General features: G+C 42.8%; 1 protein-coding gene across 1 annotated transcript; it reads left to right on the plus strand.

The window, feature by feature from the left end:
- On the plus strand, window positions 1-24,034 carry ATG4A (autophagy related 4A cysteine peptidase). Its single transcript, XM_012811381.2, has 12 exons — window positions 1-109; window positions 3,923-3,994; window positions 6,601-6,699; window positions 9,302-9,403; window positions 9,588-9,660; window positions 12,392-12,471; window positions 13,314-13,501; window positions 13,623-13,701; window positions 18,889-19,034; window positions 20,219-20,275; window positions 22,357-22,465; window positions 23,034-24,034. Exons 3-12 carry the CDS (start codon window positions 6,639-6,641, stop codon window positions 23,102-23,104), a joined length of 966 nt encoding a protein of 321 aa, XP_012666835.1. The 5' UTR covers window positions 1-109; window positions 3,923-3,994; window positions 6,601-6,638; the 3' UTR covers window positions 23,105-24,034.
- Window positions 24,035-24,144: the final 110 nt, after the last annotated feature.

Below are 24,144 nucleotides of genomic sequence, written 5' to 3' on the forward strand. Positions count from 1 at the left end.
TTATCCAAGTATGAAAACCAGATTACTGTTTTCACTGACTACCTAGAAGAATATTCAGATACGGATGAGCTGGTATGGATCTTGGGGAAGCAGCATCTCCTAAAAACGGGTAAGGCTTGGTACCATTTGTCCCTGCGAACCCAAATGAGGTGGGCACCTGAGGTTAAGGACCTGAACTTTTTTTTCTCCTTGGGTCTGCAGAGCATTGCTTGATAAATATTAACTAACACTACCCCAAGGTGAATTTACCTTAAGCCACTGGAACTTTAAGCCTCAGGTCTCTTGTTTGCATGGCCCTGAGAGGGCTCACCAGTGTGTGTTTACATGGTCATAGGTTTTTGCACAGTTAGCCAATGTTTTTATTCTTCTCCTTAAAAGAGAACCCTCAAATCCGAAAAGCCTTGCGATTTCAAAACATATGGATCCACTCCTGGTATCATTAACCAGTCCCTAGCCTTTGCTGAGTGGGCTCCATATTTCTTATTCCTCTCACCTCCTTGTCTGGCTAGGTAAAAAACACCCAGGGACTTCTGAATAACCTGTGGCTGGCAGAAACAATACCAGACCTCCGAAGTTTCCCTTATGTTTTAGATCTTTTGATGACTGTGACACTGTCTCAATTTATTCTGATTTCGTATAAAACTTTTAGTCACTGAAGTGATATGGAAAGGTGGCTTGAATTTTTCTTCCTTAGCATTACATTCTTTTAGATTATAATATAATAGATTTCAACCTGAAACTGCTAATGACCCAGCACCCAGATAAAGCCCGAGCTTGGAGAGAGGCAGCTCTGAGATTTGTATCTTTTTGAGGAGAAATCTTCTTCAGAGGCCCTTAGCATGCACTGGTTCTTAACCTGTGGGTCGCGATGTTGAACGACCCTTTCTCCAGGGTCGCCTAAGACCATCCTGCATTATCAGATATTTACATTACGATTCATAATAGTAGCAAAATTACAGTTACGAAGTAGCAACAAAAATACTTTTATGGTTGGGGGTCACCACAACGCGAGGAACTGTATTAAAGGGTCATGGCATTAGGAAGGTTGAGAACCACTGGCATAGAGTAAGGAACAGGAAAAAGGTGATCAAAAGGCAAGAGAGGAAGTTAGGGATTGTCCAGTTCCTCCTGAGTTTGGCTTTGTCCTTTTGATTGGAGAATTGTGAAGAGTGGAGAAAGCCTGGAATGTAGCAATTAGGAGACCTTTTGTATTCAGACTCTTCCTCCAATCACTTTCTCTTTCTGGGTCTTAATTTCTTTCACTCTTACTTCAAATGAAGGTATTGGAGAGCATCTCTTCTAGTTCTGCATCCCATGAAAACAAGAGTCCCCAGATTGGCAAATCCACCCATATTCAAATGTTGAATTGGGAAATCCCTTCAAAGTGAAATTATTGTTAAAATGTCCACACAACTTCACCAGCATAAAGCCACATAGGAAGGCATAGAACTGTCAGAGGCAGGAGCGAAGGGTATGCACATTTGAGAGGATGAGTATACGTAGTAACAACAGCTAAGATGTGTCACAGGCTTACTGTGTACCACTCACCATCTAAGCACCTTATGTGTGTTACCTTGTTGAACAGTCACAACTTAATGAAATAGGTACTATTGTTCTCCCCCATTTTATGTGTGAGGAAACTGAAGCTCAAAGAAGTTAGCAAGGTCACATAGCTGGTAAGTAGCAGAGTCAGGGTTCCAACCCAGGCAGAGTATGACTCCAGAAGTCTTATTATTATTATTTTTTGAGACAGAGTCTCATTTTGTCACCCTTGGTAGAGTGCTGTGACATCACAGCTTACAGTAACCTCAAACTCTTGGACTTAAGCAATTCTCTTGCCTCAGTCTCCCAAGTAGCTGGGATGACAGGCACCCGCCACAACCGCCAGCTATGTTTTTCTTTGTTTGTTTGTTGCACTTGTCATTGTTGTTTAAGCTGGCCTTGGCCAGGTTTGAACCCTCCAGCTCAGTGTATGTGGCTAATGCCCTACCCACTGAGCTATGGACACTGCCCAGAAGTCTTATTCTTGACCATTATACTTCTGCTTCTCAAAATGTGCTAGGCACTGGGGTTATGGAGAATAGGGAAAATCCAACAGCTTAACTTTCTGATTTGCTCAAAGAAAATGGAAGAGAGAAAATAAAAAAAACATAGGCTCCAATTGCATTTCCCTTTCTTCCTTTAAAGTGCACTGACTATAAATTCTTTTTTTTTTAAATTATTTTCTCTATACATGTACATGTGTTTATTTCGTTTCCACTTTTTGCCTTCACAAAATTAAAGAGGCTTAAAATTTAATAACAATAACAATGTTTAAGATAAGGACTAGAAACAAAAACCTCGTAAAAAATGAACAAAGGTAAATACATTTGGAAAAGAAATCAGATGATTGCTGCAACGAAATATTGAACAATAATAATAATAATGCCAAAACAGTAACAATCCCATTGTCAGATAAAGAATGCTTTGACTCTGAGGTTCAGTATGGAGTCATTAGTTAAGTTCTTTTTTTTTCCCCAAAGTCTCAAAGGATAGAGAATATTTATTTTTATAAATAAAAATTAAAGATAATGTCAATAAAACTGACTATAAATTCTATACAGAATATAAATATGAATGCATTGTTGAAAAGGGGAGCGAGATGATAAGAAAGCAGCACATCTACGTCAGATGGAAAGGTGGAAGCCATATTCATGGCCACCAAAGTAAATGTATGTCATAAAATGCAAGGATGCATGCCTTCAAAAAAAGACACAAAAACATTTGCAATGTTGTACATCCATGTAGATTATAAATGCCAGTTGTACTAGGTACTATGAGTAAATTTCTTACATACTTAATTTGCTCAGTAGGGACATTTCCTTTTTAAACACGTTTTTAAATATGCATGTGTGTGCACACACATGCACACACACACACACACACACACACACCCCAACACCAAACCCGCCCTTAGTTTTGGAAAATAGACAGGTGGTACTGACACAGGATCCAACCATCCACCATCCTTTAGGCTGGGGCTCAATGCCCTGCTAGTGTGTTAGTGGGTTCCTATTCCTTTGTCTTTTGGCCATGACCCTAGCATAGCTCCTGCCAGAGTCATGGGGTGCAGTGAGAAGGGGAAAAGAAGCCACCCAACCTCTTTGGGCCAGTCAGGTAGCTCTGGTGAAAACATAGGTGTGCATATGTGGGGGAAATACTGAAATTAGTTGGTTAAAGTGAGATTGGGTTTCCTAGGAATTTTCCCAGCCCTGTAACAATGGAATTGAAATGAAGTTTGCTGTTGGCTCAGAAGTCAAAGGCAGGTTTATTTTATTTTATTTATTTTATTTTTGAGACAGAGTCTCCCTTGGTAGACTGCTGTGGCATCACAGCTCACAGCAACCTCAAATTCTTGGGCTTAAGCAGTTCTCTTGCCTCGGCCTCCCAAGTAGCTGGGACTACAAGCTCCCATCACAATGCCTGGCTATTTTTTTGTTATTATTGTAGTTGTCATTGTTGTTTGGCAGGCCTGGGCCGGGTTCAAACCCTCCAGCCCCGGTGTATGTGGCCAGTGTCCTAACCACTGAGCTACGGGTACCATCCCATAGGCACTTATTTTTAGATGAAATGTGATTTAATTTTTTTTGAGACATCTCACTTTGTTGCCCCTGGTGGAATATTGTGCTGTGATAGCTCATAGCAGCCTCAAACTCTTGGGTTCAAGTGGTTCTCTTGCCTCAGCCTCCCAAGTAGCTGAGACTATAGGTGCCCGCCACAATGCCTGGCTATTTTTAGAGCCAGGATCTTGCTCTGGCTCAGGCTGGTCTCGAACCTGTGAGCTCAGGCAGTCCACCTACCTCGGCATCCCAGAGTGCTAGAATTACAGGCATGATTCACCATGCCCGACCTTGATTTAATTTTATGTTACTTTTAATTACAGAAAAATCCAAGCTGTTGTCTGATATAAGTGCTCGTCTATGGTTTACATACAGAAGAAAATTTTCACCAATTGGTAGGTATATCAGTTTTTGTACTGTGCTTTCTTACTTGTAGATAGCTTGCCTGTGGATTTCAGTGATTTCATAGAAACCTCAAAATTAATAGCTCACTATGGCAAAGAATTTGATTTAGGGGAATAGGTAATCTTTATACTTCATCCAGAAGTTTCGTTGCTGAAGTACCCCATCATGCGTGGTTCCATGGTATTGACATGTTATGCCAGCATACCTTTTTTTTTTTCTTTGAGACAAGGTCTTGCTCTGTCACCCAGGCTGGGGTGCAATAGCATCATCCATCATCATAACTCACTGCAACCTCTAACTCCCAGGCTCCAGTGATCTTCCTACCTCAGGAAGCAGTAGCTGAGACTACAGGTGTGAGATACTGCAGCCAGCTAATTTTTCTATTTTTAGTATAGAACTGAGTCTTGCTTTTCCTCAGGCTGTCTCAAACCCTGACCTCAAAGAACCCTCCCACCTTGAGTTCTCAGAGTTCCTTGGTTTACAGGCATGAGCCACCACACCTGGCTGCCAGTTTGACCCCACTTCCAAGTTGCAGGCCCCAGATGGCATTACTTGTTTTACTTTTGAAAGTAAGGGAAAAATCAAATAAGCTTTTAGTTTGGATAATATCTATTCAACTACAACCCACAGCTTTGTGGAACTACTTAAAGGCAGGTGTGCCTTGAAGGAAAAAAAATAATTTCTTTGATTTTTTTTCTTATAAAATGAAAGCACCTTGCCATTAAGAGATGAAGTATGATAGATTTCCCCTGGGACTAATCCTGTGCTGTTACCAGTTACCATCTATAAAAAAAAAGGACAGTTCAATAAGCTAAGTGAATCCTCTAGAGAGGATTTGTAAAATGTTTGCAAGTAGGGTGGCACTTGCTAATATCCTGACCCTGTAGGAAAAGGCCCTACAAATGGTAAAAAATTACTTTCTAAGGACCTATAACTATAGTGCAATCAACCTTTCTAATAAATGCTTAAAATGAAGTCTATACAGATGTTTATCCAGTCTTCACAAAAAGTACCCCAAGCAGTAACACAAACAAAAGAACCGTCTTTAGTGCCTAGTAGTTGTAGTCTGTTAGCTGTCTCTGGGTAAGGAGTTCTTTATAAAGCTGGAAAACACTTCCAACTTAACTTTGACCACGTTTTGGCACTAGAAGATCTCTTTTATATGAGGGCCTCATTGCATCTTTTCCATATTAATCTGGCTTATAATCCCAGCATTAGCAAGAGCCAAAAGGTACCCCTTTCAGGTCACAATTGGCACCCTCCTTCCCATCTTGCTGTAGCGACTCTCCTTCAGTCCCTACAACAAAAAGAAAGGGGCGACTACCTTGGCTCACTTGTCTTATAGGGTTGATGATTCCCTTTAAACGTAGGCTACTGAAATCATGATTATGGCATACTTTTTCACTTCCATTTTGGGAAAGAAAAACAATAAAAGCAAAATGTTCCTTCTGCCATCCAATTTGTCTGATTTCATTGATTCCTCAAAAAGGGATATTGAGCTTAGCCTGGTCACATATGTGGGATTTTCTTAAAATGGAACCTGTTGGCTCGGCGTCTGTGGCTCAAGCGGCTAAGGTGCCAGCCACATACACCTGAGCTGGCGGGTTTGAATCCAGCCCGGACCCACCAAACAACAATGATGGCTGCAACCAAAAAATAGCCGGGCGTTGTGGCGGGTGCCTGTAATCCCAGCTACTTGGGAGGAGGAGACAGGAGTATCGCTTGAGCCCAGGAATTGGAGGTTGTGATGCCACAGCATTCTACCCAGAGCGACAACTTGAGGCTCTCTCTCTCTCAAAAAAAAAAAAAAAAAAAAGGAACCTGTTGTCTTATTTTATTTATTTTGTACCTTTTTAAAAATGTGGTACATTTCTAACTTATTACTATTATTTACAAATATGATCATACTCATAACATCAAGTATTGCATCATTCCACGTGAGTTCTTGCTGAATTCTTACAATTCCACTGATAGTGGGCAGAGTATGTGCTATTATCCCCAGTCTGCAGGTGAGACTTGGTTTAGGTAACTTGAGACTGGTCTTCTGATGCCTAATTGAGGGCATTGCTCTATTTTACATTGTCCTTCTTGCTGTTCAGATCTTTTATCATGTATATTTAGAACAGCCATTAAGTCCTCCAAATCTCCTTGACCATTTTGATGATTACCTTTGGTAGTATCTGTTCTAAGGTAAGACTGGCTTCCCTAAGAAGTTTAGGGCCATGCAAGTGAGCTGTGCAAGGCAAAATATGCTATGGCAGATGATGACATGGGATGGTATTCATACATGGCATTCCATCTACCAAAATTGCATGCATGCCTAGAAGTCTCCAAGCAGAAGACCTCATGGGGCACATTTAGTTCCTTTGCTTGTTTTGCCTTTAGCTGTGGAACCTGCTTTGGTTGACTTAGCACTACCTTTGCAAGTCCCAACCCTATACCCATTTTCTACTTGATCTTGGGCTTTTATCTCTTGCCTCCATTTTTAGAGGATGCGTATTTGCCCATCTTGTGTGAGTCCTCCTGAAATATGCCAGTGTTTCAGGAGGTGGCAATTTAGGGAGGCCATATTCATTCCCATCCATTTTTTCAACAGGGGGGACGGGCCCTTCATCAGATGCTGGCTGGGGATGTATGTTACGCTGCGGACAGATGATGCTGGCTCAAGCCCTTATCTGTAGACACTTGGGAAGGGGTGAGTTAAATTTGTTCTCTGAACTACTTCCTCTGCAGTATCACTTGCCACTGTTGGTTTAGCATTGATGCTGAGCTTTAGAAATACTCAGTGACAATGCTGTAGGTCCTAAAATGCTCTATGCAAGCTCAAGTTGGTAGGGCTGACAAAGTCGACAAAGCCCCCCATAAGAAGGAAACAGCCAGTATTTCCTTGTGACTCACCAAGCTAGAGAGTTATTTACCTGGGACAGAACTGAACAGTGAGGCAAGTGTGTCATTTGGAGTGTCCATTTTTGCTATTGTTTGAGTCCTTAAAAATGCAGTAAGTCTGTTTATTGACCTCATTTAAAATAAATATCTGTGTAGTGAAGCATATAAGTGACCTACAGGAAGTGCCTAATGAGGGGACTGGCACTATTTTGGTTTTGGTTCACTGCAGACGTGCAGCTGGTGATGAAGGAATCCATCAATTAGCTTCCCAGAGAGGCACCTTCCGATAGTGGTTGCTGGAATGTTTGAGTCTTGCTTTTTTGAGATATGCACGTGATTCCCTGTATGACTTTGACTGGATGCCAGTTCAGGCACTTAGATGAAAGTCTAGTTGGACTTGGAGATGAAAAAGTGAAAGGACACTTTGGATGAGTTCAGGCTGCTGAACTTATTATTGGCTGTTGCTAAGTCAGAGGTATGGAAACTTCACCCTCCTTTCCCTACTGCGCAAACTCAGATCCTGCTACAGTTTTCAAAGAGGATTGAGAAAGAGTCTTTGGAGGCTTGTTAGGGCTCAGTGCCTTTTCTTCAGGGTTTAGGCTGATAGCAGGCTATCTTGTGCCTGCTTCCCCAGCTAGTACATGTATCATAATTTCTATTTTACAGATGAGGAAACTGAGGCTTAGAGAAGTGATGTGATTTGTCCAGGGTCAAACAGTAAGAAAGCAAAGATTTGGGAATAGAATATAGACCTTCTGACCTTGTGTTCAGTGAGTTCTATATTATACACATGCTTCTTGGTACAGAGCTATTCTTACTATTTAACTTTTCCTCATTTATAAAACACTCCAAGATGATTATTCTTAAAGTGAGTTCTGGAAGTGGGGAGTGAACTAGAAAAAGAACACCCACCAGTCAGCAGTCTCATTTGTTTCAACATAAAAGCAAGTAGCAGGAAGAATTTGGAAATAGATCTTACAGCTAAGATGAATTAGAACATGGAATTTTATTTTATAAAGAAGTCTTTTGGATTGTTTCCTATTCAGTTATTTTAGCACTGAAGTGGGGTGTTTACTTGGCACCATCATCAGTAAATATTTAGTGGTACTTAGCAGCCAGCTAATCAGGTTTTCCCCAGACTTGGACAATTCGGTAGCTGTAATGAAAAAAATTGGATGTAGTTCATCCTTTGAAGGCTGTTCTGGATCTGAAGTTTAAAACTTCGGTTTCAGAAATACTAGAAGCAAAAGAAAACCAAAGATTTTGAAGATAATGGCCTTTGGCTTCAAGTGCATTTTGGTTATTAATTCAAGCTATTTTGAAAACCTCAGGAGAGAGAGTCTTGAAAACAAACTAAACCTCAAAAAATCTGTCCCATTAGAAAGAGTTCCTAGGCTCGGCGCCTATAGCTCAACCGGCTAAGGCGCCAGCCTCGTACACCTAAGGTGGTGGGTTCGAATGCCCAGCCTGGACCCACCAAACAACAATGATGGCTGCAACCAAAAAATAGCTGGGTGTTGTGGCGGGCGCCTGTGGTCCCAGCTACTTGGGAGGCTGAGGCAGGAGACTCGCTTGAGCCCAGGAGTTGGAGGTTGCTGTGAGCTGTAATGCCGGGGCACTCTGCCCAGGAGGACAGCTTGAGGCTCTGTCTCAAAAAAAAAAAAAAAAAAAAGAGTTCCTAGAGGTGGGAAGATTGGAGTGGGGCTTCCTGGCCCCAGGGGTGATTAAGTTATCTAAGTTGGGGGGTTGCGCCTAAGGCATGGATGAGATCCCTACACATGCAGTTATTCTGGCTTTGGTCTGAAGGAAACCTAAATACTCGCTAGCAAAGGTCTTTGTTTTTCCAAAGCTCAGTGTAGATTTTTTAAAAGGTGGTGTAAAAATGGCAGCATGCAAAATGTTTTAAGCTTCCTTCCTTGTGAATCACATGAACTGTTGTATGTCAGAGCACTTCCCCTCATGAGACACTTTTGGCAGTGCTGCTGAAATACTAGGACAAAAGCTGTTGCTCTCTATGTGGAGATGAGACCCTATGACTTCTGGGTTATATATGTATATACTGCAGGGCTTAGTGCTGATCTCTTGGTCACAGAGTTGATGGCCAGAAAGTCCCTTGTGATGTTGTTTTAGGAAGTATTTACCCAGCTCCAACCCTTAGGATAAGTCAATTCCTTGGTCAACCTTCTTGTTTTACTTTTACTTTACACCCACTGAGTCCTTGAAAGTAATCGGTTTCCAGATGTCTTTGTCATCAAAATGAAAGCTACTTAGGAATGTTTTAACTGGATCACTCCCTCTTTCTCTATGAAGTTCCTTTGTTTTCCTTCTAACTTTGTAGTTACAAGGAAAGTACAGAGAGCAATAAATAGTTACAAAAATGACTTTAACTCCCCTTTCCCCCCCTAAAAAAGACTGGAACTGGGAGAAACAAAAAGAACAACCCAAAGAATACCAACGGATCCTACAGTGCTTCTTAGATAGAAAAGATTGTTGCTACTCTATCCATCAAATGGGTAAGCTCACAAATCAATCATTTAAAGGCAATGCCTATTCCTGTTCCTTCTTTTCCCCGCCTTATCTCTAACGCCACTAAATTGTCCATCTGCTTAATTATTTATGCAAAAAAATGAAGAGTTTATAGTTCATTCTTTTGAAGATCTTTTGCTAACATGTTAATTTTTTTCCACATAAAAACAGCACAAATGGGTGTAGGAGAAGGGAAATCAATTGGCGAATGGTTTGGACCAAATACAGTTGCACAGGTGTTAAAGTAAGTAAAACGGTTTGGCATCTGCCTCATTCTACTGTCTTCTATGCTTCCCTCCGCCACCAGCCAACTAAATCTCCCTCCAAACAGGTATTCTTGCAATTCCACTCAGCTGTCTCTCCCACTAAGCCATCAAACATCTGTACCATTTTGCTGAGATGATGTTTTGAAATGGGGAAGTATGAACATGTGTGCTGGTGTATCTGAGTTGCAGTCATTGATGTCAGTATATGGGGTTGTACCCAAGAACTCATTCAGTATCTCATGCTAGAGACTAATGTTCACATACCAGGTAGCCATTGGCCTGGGGGGGTCCCTTTGAAGCCAAAAGAATCATAGTAAGTAGTGGAGACTGAGCCAACCTGAGCAAGAACTTGTCTCCCACTGGCTTCCCAAATGGACTGCACAGTTCTAAAAAATCCTCTGAATTCATTCAACATTTACTGGGTAACTTTACTGTGTTTACTGGGTAACTTTACTATGCTAAGTGTGTGGTGTACAGACAGAAACTAAACACAGCCTTGCTTTAAGAAACTCACCACCTTTTGGAGGAGACAGTCCCCAAGGGAGCCTTGAAATCAGTTTATCACCTCTAAGCAGACACAAGGTGCCTCAGTATGGTACTTTTGCAGTTATCCTGTTAAATTCCAGCATTCACCTCCCACTGCAAGAGGCAAGGTGGAGAGGCCAGGACCAACTTTCCGGAAATGAATGGGGTGAGTGGCATTAGTAGTTATCCCTTTAGGTCACTCCGCCTGTTGTCACTCTCCTTCCTGACCACCTATCACATAATGAAAACCCCACAAGCACAGAGATTGTATTTGTCTTCTTTCTGTAACACTGGTACATAAAACTGCCTGAAGTGCTTAATGCACAGTAAATGCTTAATGAATAAATGAAAGTGGGAGCCCGAATCTGTGACATATTTAGGGATCGGAAGATTGAACTCTCTGTCCTTTGATGTACTTCAATTCTTGGGCAATATGGTGGGACGTACTCCATGCAAAACGTTAGTCTTCCGTGAGCTATTACTAGAATGCTTTGTAAATGCGCATGTGAGGAGAGTAGTCTGGATTTCCTGAGGCGACCCAAGGAGAACCTATATCTTGGCTTCACTCCTTGCTAACAGTGCAGCCTCTCTGAGACCACTGTCTTGTTTCACTCAGGTGCCTTTGGCTATCCTTGACTCTGCTGAGTGAGGGAGGATCTGACAATATTTGGGGAAGTGCTGTGGGAACCCAGGGTAGAAAGTGTGAAGTATTAGAATGCCTATGCTTATGGAAATGAAGTAACCTAGGTAACCAATAACCAATACAAAGAGACCATCAATGACCAATAGAAAAGGGCAATACTACCTGGAGGCGCAGAGAGGCCAGTGAAAGACTTGCAGCCAATTTCAAATGGAGAGGGTGTTTATACCCCTGCAGGCCTTTACTTCTAGTCTCTCTCATGTCTGTTCCTTCGTGAGAGGGACGCACTTCCAACTCTCTTTGGAAGTGCTCTAAACTTTCTCTTTCTTCTTCCTAAATAAAAGGTCTTTGTTACCCTGGAAACAAAAATAAAAGAAACAAAAAAAGAATGACTATGCTGAGCCCCAAACCTGGCTTGAAATGGTTGGTTTTTAAATGAGGTCCATCAATCAGAATGTGCTTCTTTCTTTTTTTTTTTCCTTCCTTTCTTTCTTTCTTTCTTTTCTTTTCTTTCTTTCTTTTTTTTTTTTTTGAGACAGAGTCTCACTCTGTTGCCCTATCTTCTTTCTTCTACATTTTGAGGTTCCCAACAACAAAGTGGAAACATACATTTCTTAAAAGAATTGGAGTAGGTTCTGGTTCATCATCGTTATCACTAACAACAGTGTATTACTATTATATAATCATTATTGTTATGGGAAAGATAATACACTAAGATAAAAAAAATAAAAGCATAATACATGTAGTAGTTAACCTCTTCCTGGGAGCTGCTTTGGTAGAGAGAAGGTTTTTTTTTTCTTTTGTCCAGTGAGACTAGGCTTTGCCCACATATCCTGGAAGTAGCCAGGTTAAACATATCTTCCCTCAAACTGGTAAGGGGAGAAGGAGGAAGGGAGAAACAGGTACTTTACTTAGACCTCAGATAATCTCCCTTTTCAAAGGGTTTCTTTCTAATCTCCCCTGAAGTCCTGCAATTCAGCATGCTGGCTTTGTGCTGCTGCTGATCAGGTAAGGCTCGAGTCAGTGTGAGGGCGAAGTCTGCCTGAGGGGCCTTCTCAGTGCAACTGGGAAGGGGTGGAAGAGACAGTGTCTCTCTCTCTTTCTCTGTTTTCTTGGGGTTCCCTATGATCTCAAACAAATATATATATTTAATGACAGTTTTCTTTTTTAAAGAAAAAAAAAGGCAAGACATCAGAATGTCTTTTATGTAAGAAAACAAAGTCTCTTGGGAGTTTGGGAGGCAGTACATAGGTAACATTCTTTTTTGCCCAGTAAGAGTACTGGCCTTTTGTGAGGTAGACTTTTCCAGGTTGTAAAGCAGGGCCTCCTTTTTGAGGTTCAGATCCAGTGACTCTGGAATTCTCAGGGTCCCTAGACATGGAATACCCCAGAGCTCTGGCAAAGGAGCCAGAGCTGATCTGAACACCAGCTTCTCTGTGGCTCAGTGTGTTGGTGACTTTGGGAACACTGGGTGTAAAGTATACTGCTTCCTGCTCATAGTCTCATCTTCTCCAGTTGTGACTTCATTCTACATTGCTTTGCAGAAAACTTGCTTTATTTGATGAATGGAATTCCCTGGCCGTTTATGTTTCTATGGATAACACAGTGGTCATTGAAGATATTAGTAAGTCCCCACATATTTGCCTTCCTGGTTGGTGGATGATGAGTTTCTTCCTCCCCATTCAGAAATCTGGGGCTTGAGAGAGTCTCTCTGGCCTTCCATGCCAGGGCAGGAGATCTTAGGGGAGCTCTGAGTTCTGATTCTCTTCCCTTTCTGTTTTCTGAAAGGGAGAAAACCATTAGAACAGCAGTTCTCAACCTGTGGGTTGCCACCCCTTTGAGGGTCGAACAACCCTTTCACAGGGGTAGCCTAAATACATTCTGCATATCAGATATTTACATCACGATTCATAACAGTAGCAGAATTACAGTTATGAAGTAGCAATGAAAATAATTTTATGGTTGGGAGTCACCACAACATGAGGAACTGTATTAAAGGGTCATGGCAGGAAGGTTGAGAATCACTGCATTAGGTCTTTCTTTGTGGCTCTTCAGTGAAGTGCCACACCCATTCCCTGCAGGAAGCCCAGTGTGTAACTGGTTAAACCACCAGCAGATCTTTTGTGAAGGGCCACCCTTCTCTTGCCCTGGGGAGTTAGAGCAGCTTAGACATACAGTCCTTGTCTCTAAAGCCCTTGCAGACTACTAGAGAAATGAGATTCTTTCAGTGGACCCAGAATCCCTGTTGGGAGCTAAGCAAGTGCTCAGTGGCCAAAATGAAGAACATGAGGGCTGGAGGGATGGCCTGGGCTTCCTGCGGGATGTGAGAAGTTGGGCCCTGGTAGTAGAGAGGAGAACTTTCTATGTAGGGTGGGAGAATATGAAATCCCATTCAGTTTGGTTTTGAAGTATCTCTCAGGGCTGGAGACCTCGTACTTACCCAATTTTCTTATCTTCTGTTTCTAGAGAAAATGTGCTGTGTCCTTCCCTCAAGTGCTGACACAGCTGGAGAAAGCCCCCCCGGTTCTCTGACTGCTTTGAACCAGAGTAAGGGCACCTCTGCGTGCCGCCCAGCCTGGAAACCCCTGCTTCTCATTGTACCCCTTCGCCTGGGCATAAACCAAATCAATCCTGTCTATGTTGACGCCTTCAAAGTAAGTCGCTCCTTTTGCCCAGGCCGTTGCTGCCTGCCCATCACACCACCATGTCAGCACAGAGATCCGTGAGCAGCAGTCTACAAGTGAGTTGAGAATCTTGCGTTCTCTTTCCCTCCAGGAGTGTTTTAAGATGCCACAGTCTTTAGGGGCATTAGGAGGAAAACCAAATAACGCCTATTATTTCATAGGATTCTTAGGTAAGAAAGGAGGAATCACAAGTAAGTCATTATGGGCTAGGGGAGGGGGTCGGGAGAAGGTCTGCATGGGAGACCAGGAATTCCAGTTAGTGGGCCCCCATCTCTCCAAGAGTGCTGTGGCCTCTGGTCAGCTTCTTCTATCTCCAGCCTAATCTGTAGAGACTTACGCTTCCATGTTGATGGAAGGCAGGTCTGCCTTTAGTGCCTTCACTTCCTTGCTTCTTGATAAGATGTTTTCACTGCGTTCACACTGGATAGCACCAAGGTCACAGCACTGCTATAGCACTTCTCTCTCCTGCCTGTGGGGTCCAGGGCAACAAACTTTCATTCCCTTGGCTTTGCCAATCCCTCTTTATTGGAGTTCAGACACTCAGGCTAGGAGCTATCCTCAGGCTTCCCAGCCCCTTACAGCTGGGCCTGCTGGTTCATTGTTTAGAGACATGCCAGGGCAGGAGTTACAGGAGGCAGGCACAGAAGTGTCCCTTTCCCGAAATTGGGGGGAGTAGGCCTTAAAACCAGTAACCTCCTAACATGGACCCTAACAAGCAGCCCGAGAATTCCTACACAGATTGGCGGCTATAGAGGATTAAACATCATACTACAACAGCCACGAATATCCACTTTTCTCACTATCTGTGACCAGAGACGTTTAAGGCCCTTGGCACACAAAGTTAGCTAACCCAGTGCTTCTCGAACTTCATGTGCACGTCAATTACCTTAGTAGCCATTAGGATGCAGATCCAGGCTCAGTGCCTGTAGCTCAGTGGTTGTGGCACTGGCCACATATACTGGGGCTGGCGAGTTTGAACCTGGTTCAGGCCTGCTAAACAACAATGACAACTACAACAAAAAAATAGCTGGGCATTGTGGCAGGTGCCTACAGTCCCAGCAACTTGGGAGGCTGAGGCAAAGAGAATCGCTTAAGCCCAAAAGTTTTAGGTTGCTGTGAGCTGTGATGCCACAGCACTCTACCAAGGGACTCTGTCTCAAAAAAAAAAAAAAAGAATGCAGATCCACGAGGTCTAGGGCAGGGCCTGAGGTTTTGCATTTCTAACTAGGTAGTGCCCATCTGTTGATCCACAGACCATGCTTTGAGTACTAAGGGCCTAGACACCTGGTTGGTGCTGAAGAGCATGGGTTAGAGTGTGATACTGCCAGGGAAATTTGGTACAGAACAGTTCTTGCAGGAGTGGAGTGGTTTGACCCTGGGGCTCAAGCAAGCTGTGAGTTCACATTGTCCAACAGGCAAGGGAGAGCTAGAGTGGTTATGAGGGAATGGCATGAGGAGATGTGCATAAGACAGGGTGGAGATGGCCTTGTCACCCTCTCCACCCCATCTCCTCCTTGGACATTCATGGAAGTGAAATGGGATGAAAGCATGATTCCATGCAGATTGCATGCCCGTCCTCCACTTGTTAGCTGTGTGATTGCAGGAAAAGGATATCAACTTTCAGCTCAGCTTCCTCTTACGTAAAATAGGGCTAGCACCTGACTCACTGTGTTTTCATCTCAGTAAAGCGTTCAGCAAAGAGCTAGGCATATAGTGCCCACTCAGTGAAAGGTGTTTCTACTTTGCCTAATCCCCACACCTCTTTCTTTTGCTAGCTCTTTTTTCCTCTCCAGAGGCCTGGGCATTTCTGTAGAGCTGCCTCTCTACTCTCTAACGCTGCCATCTACTGGTCAAGCCTGAGAACTACAGCTTAATGGAAAATGCGCTTCTAGAAGCTTTTATTTTTCTAAGTAAAACATCCAGTATTTGGAGTTCTGTAAATTCAAATGCCCTTAAAGTTTTAGCATTCATAGAAAATGTTTAAAAAAATAGGTTTATAGGTTTCCTATTATTTGTTCTTGATCCTGGTCCACTCAGGAGTTATAACAGAATCCTATAGACCAGGTGGCTTATGAGCAACAGAAATTTCTCATCATTCTGGAGGCTGGAAGTCCAAGATCAAGGATCTGGCAGATTTGGTGTCTGGGTGAGGGCCTGCTTCCTTCTTCATGGATTACTGTCTTTTTGCTGCATCCTCACATGGCAGAAGGGGTGAGGGAGCTTTCTTGGATCTCTTTTATTAGGGCACTAATCCCACTCATGAGGGCTCCACCCTCATGACTTAATCACCTCCCAAAGGGCCCACTTCCTAATAGAATTACACCAGAGGTTAGGGTTTCAACCTATGACTTTTATTTTTTGAGACAGAGTCTCACTTTGTCACCCTTAGCAGAGTGCTGTGGTGTCACATGTTCACAACAACCTCAAACTCTTGGGTTTAAGTGATCCTCTTGCCTTAGCCTCTTGACTAGCTAGGACTATAGGCACCTGCCACAACACCGGCTATTTTGCATAGCTCAGGCTGGTCTTGAACTCCTGAGCTCAGGTGATCCTCCCACCTCGGCCTCCCAGAGTCCTAGGATTACAGGCATGAGTCACTACACCTGATTTTGAGGTGACACAAACATTCAGTCCATACTAGAGTTTGAGGACAAGTTTAAACAGATTGGAAAATAATTTTGGAGGCATCTCAGTGAATAGTGTCTATGATTCCTGGGTATCATGGGTTCCCTATTCCAAGTTACCTAGAGGGCATTCACCAAGCTGGTGTAGCCCTCCTGTTTTCTGAGGCCACTAGGTCAGGGTAATGTCTGTAAAGTTTGACTACTCACTAAAGAGGTATGAGTAATCCTCATTTTTTTTTTTTTTTAGAGACAGAGTCTCACTTTATCGCCCTTGGTAGAGTGCTGTGATATCATAGCTCACAGCAACCTCCAACTCCTGGGCTTAGGCAATTCTCTTGCCTCAGCCTCCTGAGTAGCTGGGACTACAGGTACCTGCCACAACGCACAGCTATTTTTTGTTGCAGTTTGGCCAGGGCTGGGTTCGAACCTACCACCCTCGATATGGAACTGGTGCCCTACTCACTTAGCCACAGGGGCTACCTAATCCTCAGTTTTTTAATAGCCCAAGACAAAGGTTCACAAAATACCCCTTTGCCTGTTAACTTTATGAATCCTTTGTGCAAACTTCACTTGAGGCCCCGAAGTCTCTCCAACTCCACTTTTCTGCCTTACTCCCTTACTATATGAGGCTAGGTGGTCCAGATTAGCAGAATGTCTGAAGGATGAGAATAGCAGTGTTTTGAACAACTGTCTTGTACCAGGGACAGCTGTCCTGTACCAGGGATTCAGCAAAGTATATTCTCCCTCCCTCCTTTTCTCTCTGTCTTTCTCATGTAGTGAAACTAAGTTTAAGAGAGGTTATTTGCTCAAAGTCACTCAGCTAGAAAGTAGTGAGGCCAGGATTTGATCCTAATGTTGTCATCTCTGCGTATGACTCTCTATAGCTTCACCAGGGACCTCCTACCTAGTGGGAAGCTGGGAGAAGCTCTACATGTGGGAGGATAGGGTCAAGGTGAGACTTTGGCCATCAGATTTTCCCTTCTTAGAGAGGACGTACTGGTAGGTTCTGGTTCCCTACCTCTTTTCCCCAGTCCTCAGAGACCTTTGCTTAGTCTCCATACCATGTCTAGGATTATAATTAAATTTCTTAGGATTAGATTCTAGGATTTTTTTTACATCTTCCACTGTATCTCTTCTAAGTACTCCCAGAAATTAATCAGTTCACAAAGCTCTTCTAGGAGTGCACGCACGTGCACAGCCCTCCATGAGAAAAGATCCTGGCCAGAGGCAGAGAAGCACCTTAACTCAAAACATTGTGGCAGATGGCTGGGTTCTAACCCGACTTGGGCTTTTTGTTTTCTGATCCACAACTTCCTTTTCCTCTTACCTTTCTCTGACCATGGGTGGGCTATCTTCTAAATATCTTGATCATTACTCTTTAGAATGACCTCAGGCCTTTTTGATATCACTGATTTCACCTATCATGGTCTGGGGGAATCTATCCTTTGACTTTCATAATGTGACTCCTAAGGGAGCATTGATTTCTAGATGCTCTTAAACACATACTTGTAGGTAAATACTTTGGATTTGCTATAAGATAATTCTCTGACCACCTTGTATTTACATTTGTGTTAAGCATTCCACAGAGGTAAAATCTTCTGGATTTTATAGCACCCTGGAAAGCAACTAGAACAGGCCCAAGATCCAAGTTTAAAAATAAGAAAATGAAGACTCAGTAAATTAAGTGATTTTTCCTTGGTTTATGACAGAGAAAAGTTAAAATTTTCACTAGACATTGGAAACACATTCTTTGCCAACTGAAACATATAGATGTGCCCAAGACAATCCTGAATGCCATTCCAGAGAGGACTTTTGGGGCATCCCTTCTACCCCAATCTCCTGCTGCAGATAGATGCCTCTTTGGTTCTCTGGCACAATTGAGGACGCAGAGATCCAGATGGCCCTCAGGTCTGGACAGTGAGGTTGGGGTAGACCCTTTGGTGCTTTTGCCTACCTGGCATGTGGCTGAGGAGCATTAGAGAGATTCTCAGCCATTCAAATATCAGGTCAGAGTAGAAATTTCATTATCCCCTATTCCCACATCATTCGGGGGTTAGGTTTTTTCAGTTTAATGAAGCATGGCTTGCCTAACCAGGAGCTTTCCCAGTGAACTGTATCTGTGCTGGTGTTAATATGAAAAAGGCAGTGCTTGCCGGCAGGAATTGACCAACTTGCTAATAATCACTAACTTACTAGCTAATGAGGACCAGAAGACAGGTCACTGGGATCTCCTTCATAGCAGAGTTAGCATTCCCATTCCGTCTGGGTAACACTTCATTTGGAGGTCAAGGAGGTGCTCTCGGAGCGTAGGTCTAAGAACCAGTGGTCTAAAGTGAGATGCTTTCTAATGTCGAAAGAGGCAGAAAGCTCCCCCAATGGTACCTGGGCCCACAGCCTGGTGACTGTACCTACCACCTCTTTGCTACTGCTGCTCACAGAGCCTGCCGTGCCATCTGTGGTCTCTCATTCCCACCTTTTCTCAAACCTGTCACTTCCCATTTTTGGATTTGGACTTGAGGAGATGTGACTGCTAGGGCCGTCTTCTTGTTGAATGATTAGATTTGGGTGCACGTGGCTTTCTTCAAGCATGCTCACCTGGCTTCAGGCTTTCTGTCATCTCATTTTCATCGTCACCAATGGAGGAGTAGGAGAATCAGAGCACCTCCTCCCAAAGACAACAGCGGGCCAGGGCCAGTGTTTTTTCAAAAGTTAAGCATGTCTCCTTCAAAATAGGCAATGAGCTCATCTTCTTGGACCCTCACACAACCCAGACCTTTGTTGACACTGAAGAGAATGGAACGGTTGATGACCAGACTTTCCATTGCCTGCAGTCCCCACAGCGAATGAACATCCTGAACTTGGATCCTTCTGTAGCATTGGTGGGTATCTGAAGATTGACTAGGCCAGCAGATAAGACACCACCCTGTTACACATTGGTTCCCTCGGATTTATCCAAGTTGCTAGGGTGGGTGGCAAGAATATGTCTGCTCACTATCTCCATGAGAAGCAGTGGAATATAGTGGGGATAAAATGGACCCTGGAGCCATACTGCTCCAAATGGAGTCCCAGCTCTGCCACTTACTAGATATGGACTTGAGGGAGAGTCACTTAAACTTTTTGAGCCTAGTCTTCTCATCTCTAAAAGGAGGAAAACAATAATTCCTTCCTTGTAGGGGTATATGAGGTGTGATGTATACAAGGCATTTCGCACAGGGCCTGGCACTTTGTATGCATTCTGTAAATGTTAGTTGTTAATAGTAAGATCATCTTTTCTCCCTTTCCTTCTTGTACTCAAATTATTGCCACACAGGCACAGGGAGTAATGGGACATAGCTAGGGAGGGATAAGGGGGCAAGACCTGGATGGATAGTACCGTGTTCTCAGTGCACACAATCCAGAAGTTATAGAAAAAAATTTTCCCCCAAAAGATATGATTGCTGTCTACACACACTGAAGCAGCATCTGCCTGTGGAGTACCCAGTAGTTCTGAGGCCTGTCTGCATCCTTTTTCTCCACATTTAATCCAAGTTTTACAACCCCACTGATGGACCGTTCTTTCATCACTGTTGGTGGCTCTGAGGATGGAGAAGGAGACTGTTATCTCTATTCTAATAGATAATTTCTGAAGGTCAAAGCCACCTTATGAAGTATTGCCTTTACCTAATAGGACTATTTGGCTTTTGTTTGAAGGTTTACTTGAATATTCTTTGCAGATGCTTATATTTATGCCCTGAATGTGGTAGCGTTGACCCCATACTTTGAAGACTGGTCTTCCTAGTTGAAATACCTCGCAGCATGAGGGGAGAGGGACAGGGAAAAAAGGACAGGACAAAAGGGAAGGGACAGAGAATAAGAGTCAGAGTGAGGAAGAGAGTGACAGAGCGCAAATGTGTTTGCCCAAGTGAGGCAATGAGTTAGGCGAGAGAGACCCAGCTAAGTTTCCTCCTTTATTGTTGGGAAGGCACAGCCAAAGAGAATGGCCCACGCCCTAATTCTGGGTGGACAACTCCATCTTGCGATACAAAGGGCATTTCTAAATTGTGTTCTTTTGCTTCCCCCCAAGGGATTTTTCTGCAAAGAAGAGAAAGACTTTGATAACTGGTGTAGCCTTGTTCAGAAGGTAAAGCTCTATGTTCTTCTTAGTCTTCTAAAATGAACCTAACTCAATTTGATTCCTTTCCAAGATGGTTTTTCATAGTAACATAGACTGATAGGACTTTATTGCAAGAGAAGGAAACTAAGGGAACAAAGAAACCAGCAAACATGGAGAACCCAAAGTAAAGCTTTTGCTTGAAATATGCTTAGTATATCAAGTGAATGAGATTCTTAGGGATGAAACTTAATGGGTCATATGACATATTCAGCTAATATTGTATTTTTAACCCCTAAAATGCCAATTTTATACTTCTCAGACCAAATTCTTCCTTACTCTGTTCATAATACTGAGATGGTTAAAGAAACTACTTTTCTATTCAGTGGTCCATTTACAGCTTAATATATTCATTCCATCATGGCGTACAGTGCTTACCCTTCTGTTACCTGCTTTATTTATGTACACACATGCCACCACTTAAAGGAAACACAACAGAAATGTTTGTAAACTTCTTCTTTTCTGGTACCTGTGTAAAAGGGAAGTATCTCACTGGCTCACCAAACATTGTATCTGCCTCCCTTATCTTCCATCTCTAACATATGCCAAATATACGGAAGCCATTGGACCATCCTTATTGAAAGGATGAGGGGAAAGCAGAGAAGTACAGATGGCCACCTCTGACTTAACGATGGTTCAACTTAAGAGTTTTTGACTTTACAATAGTATGAAAGCAATACACATCCAGTAGAGGTCATACTTTGAATTTCGAATTTTGTTCTTTTCACGGGCTAATGATATGCAGTATAATATTCTCTCATGGTGCTGAGCTGTGAGCCACAGCTCCCAGTCAGCCTTGCAACCATGAGGGTAAATAAGCAGTACTCTATAGCTTAGCGCTGTGCTGCCAGTGTTTTTTGAAAAGTGTCTGGTGGCTCAGCACCTGTAGCTCAAGCGGTTAAGGTGCTAGCCACATATACCAGAGCTGGTGGGTTCAAACCCAGTCAGGGGCCGCCAAACAACAATGACAACTACAACCAAAAAATAGCTGGGTGTTGTGGCGGGCGCCTGTGGTCCCAGCTACTCGGGAGGCTGAGGCAAGAGAATTGCTTAAGCCCAGGAGTTGGAGGTTGCTGTGAACTGTGATGCCACGGCACTCTACCCAGGATGACAGCTTGAGGCTCTGTCTCAAAAAAAAAAAAAAAAAAGTTCCATATTGGTTTTGCATCCCATCATGTCTACAGGATGCCTGTTTTTGACTTACATTATTTTCAACTTATGGTGGGTTTATTGGGATTGATCCTGTTGTAAGTCGAGGAGCACCTATAGGTTAAAGAGCCCTGGAAGGGGTGACATTTGAAAAGATGAGAGCGATGGGGGCCCAGCACCTTTGTAAGAGGAAGGAGGGAAGATTTTTCTTCACAAGTGAGCAAATAATTAACACTAACATCCCTGACTGAATCTGGAACCCTAGTAATAATTCACTGAGGCATAATAGAGAATTTTCTAAAGGTGATACATTTCAGAATGCAGCAAAACCACATTTAAATCACACTGAAAGGTAGAATGAGATTCTACAATAAGACTGTGCCATTTAAATGAGGATATATACTGTAAATGTTGGACTGTAACTGAAATATGCCAATATATACCAAGGTTTTCTTGGAGCGGATTTATTTTGACTGAGTGCCATTTCTTTGGAGCCAGTGCTTCAGGACTATTTCAGCCCTCGGACCCATGCATCTGGCACAGGGTCTGTGCCTCATAATGGGGTGTGGGCAGTGAGGTCTGGCACCCATAACATACTCCCTCCTGCGTCCTTCCTTCCTGGCCAAGCAGTATGTAGAACTGGAGACAGTTGGCTCTTCAGGTGGTTTAAGTAGAGGGTGGGTGTATTTACAAGGCCTTTATTTTCACCTGTTGACCCCCGTGCCACTGTCTTAGGCAGTGGTTCTCAACCTTCCTAATGCCATGGCCCTTTAATACAGTTCCTGTGGGTCGCGACCCACAGGTTGAGAACTGCTGGTCTTAGGGTTTAGGGTTATAGATTGCCAGTTGGACAAAACTGCTATGATTCTGCAGTGTTTGTAACTGCTCCTGTGTCTCCCCAGGAAATTCTCAAGGAGAACTTAAGGATGTTTGAATTAGTTCAGAAACATCCATCACACTGGCCTCCCTTTGTACCTCCAGCCAAGCCAGAAGTGACAACCACTGGGGCAGGTAAGCTGTTGCTCAGGGGCTCTCGGCCTCCAGATTCACGTGTAGCAATTGTTTTATGAGACAGAAGGAATGTGGGTCACACTTTCTGTGGAAGGTAAAATTTCAACTCAGTTGGACTGATGAAAAAATAGTGCTTCTGATTATTTTAATCTTTCGATGAGCTGATATTTACCAATCTCAAAGAATGATTCAAAAAGAAGAACATGAACTCACTGCAGAAGTTCTATGCAAAATCAAGATGACAAGAACTGCTTTTAGAATTCTTTTTCATGATCTGGTTCAGAATAACAAATTGAGGCTTAGGTGGTTCAAAGGTACCTCAAAGGGCTTACAGAGTCTCTGCCACATCACTGTGATTAGGCCTATGTAACAAGTCTGGTTATTTTGAGTCTTTATAGAGAATTTCTAATCCTTGACAGCAGTCCCAGTTGTAAGTCTCCTCCAGACAAGTCTTTATCAAAATGATTTTTTTTAAGTGTATAGGTTTAACTACTGAGTAATGTTATCCATTGACCACTTCAACCCATGTGTCAAGCTCTTCTTCTTTCTTATTTCCGTAATCTGATAGAATTCATTGACTCTACCGAACAACTGGAGGATTTTGACCTGGAGGAAGATTTTGAGATTCTGAGTGTGTAGAATACTGGGAACTCAACTTGGAGGTCTGTCTTCCATCTGGCATGAACTTATTACATAAAACTTTTCTAGTCAGCAAGTGCCTAATATGCCAACAGCATACAAACTCAATAGCAATCATGACTGAGCCAGTCACCACTTCCAGCAACAACCTCTTCCCAGAAAGAAAGAAAACAATCATGGAGCCTAGGAGCAGGACGATTAGGAGCAGTCCGTTGCTTCCCAGATTGTCTTACGTGGCTACAACAAGTTTTCAGCTGCTGAAATGAGGAGATGGATATCTGGAAGACAGACAGCAACCCCCATCTTGCTTCATGCACCAGCAGACGAGAGGTGGTTATACAGTTCTTCTGCACCCTTGAGGTGTGACCTCTTTGGGGTTAAAACTAAGAACGAATTTGTTCTCTTGCTCAAACAAGGAAATGACTGAATCAGGAAGGAAAAGGTTCTTGTTAAATTATTTGCATATGAATTTTAGGTAATTACAATTTATATCAAAACATTTGTCAAAGAAATGATGTCAAATGTACACTTCTTGATCTCCTTCCTATTTAGGGGAACCTTATTATTTGATGTGTCACTGTCCCTGTTCTTACTGATACTTTTGTCAGATGTCACCCTGTCCTTAAATCAAATCATGATTGCTTGAATCAGGGGTCAACAAAATTTTTTCTGTAAAGGGCCAGATAATAAATATTTTAGGCTTTGCAGGCCATGTGGCCTCTGTCCCAACTTACTCAACTCTGCTGTTGAAGCGCAAAAGCAGCCATAGACAATAAGCACGCAAATAAGCATGGCTGTGAGCCAATAAAACTTTATTTACAGAAAGAGGTGGAGGGCCAGATTTGGCCTGCAGGCTGTAGCTTACCAATAACTGACTTAAATTGTTAATTTTTGTTTGAGAAATTAAAAATAAATTGTGTTTCAATTATACTGTTGTGGTTGACAGCCATTATGTAGAAAGAATTATTAATGTAGTGAATTACACATTTAATCTGTGGATCAAATATAATTCCAGATCCTTTCAAGACTGGCAACATACT

The sequence above is a fragment of the Otolemur garnettii genome, unplaced genomic scaffold, assembly GCF_000181295.1.
Source record: "Otolemur garnettii isolate 467f Iridium unplaced genomic scaffold, OtoGar3 scaffold00155, whole genome shotgun sequence".
NCBI lineage: Eukaryota > Metazoa > Chordata > Mammalia > Primates > Galagidae > Otolemur > Otolemur garnettii.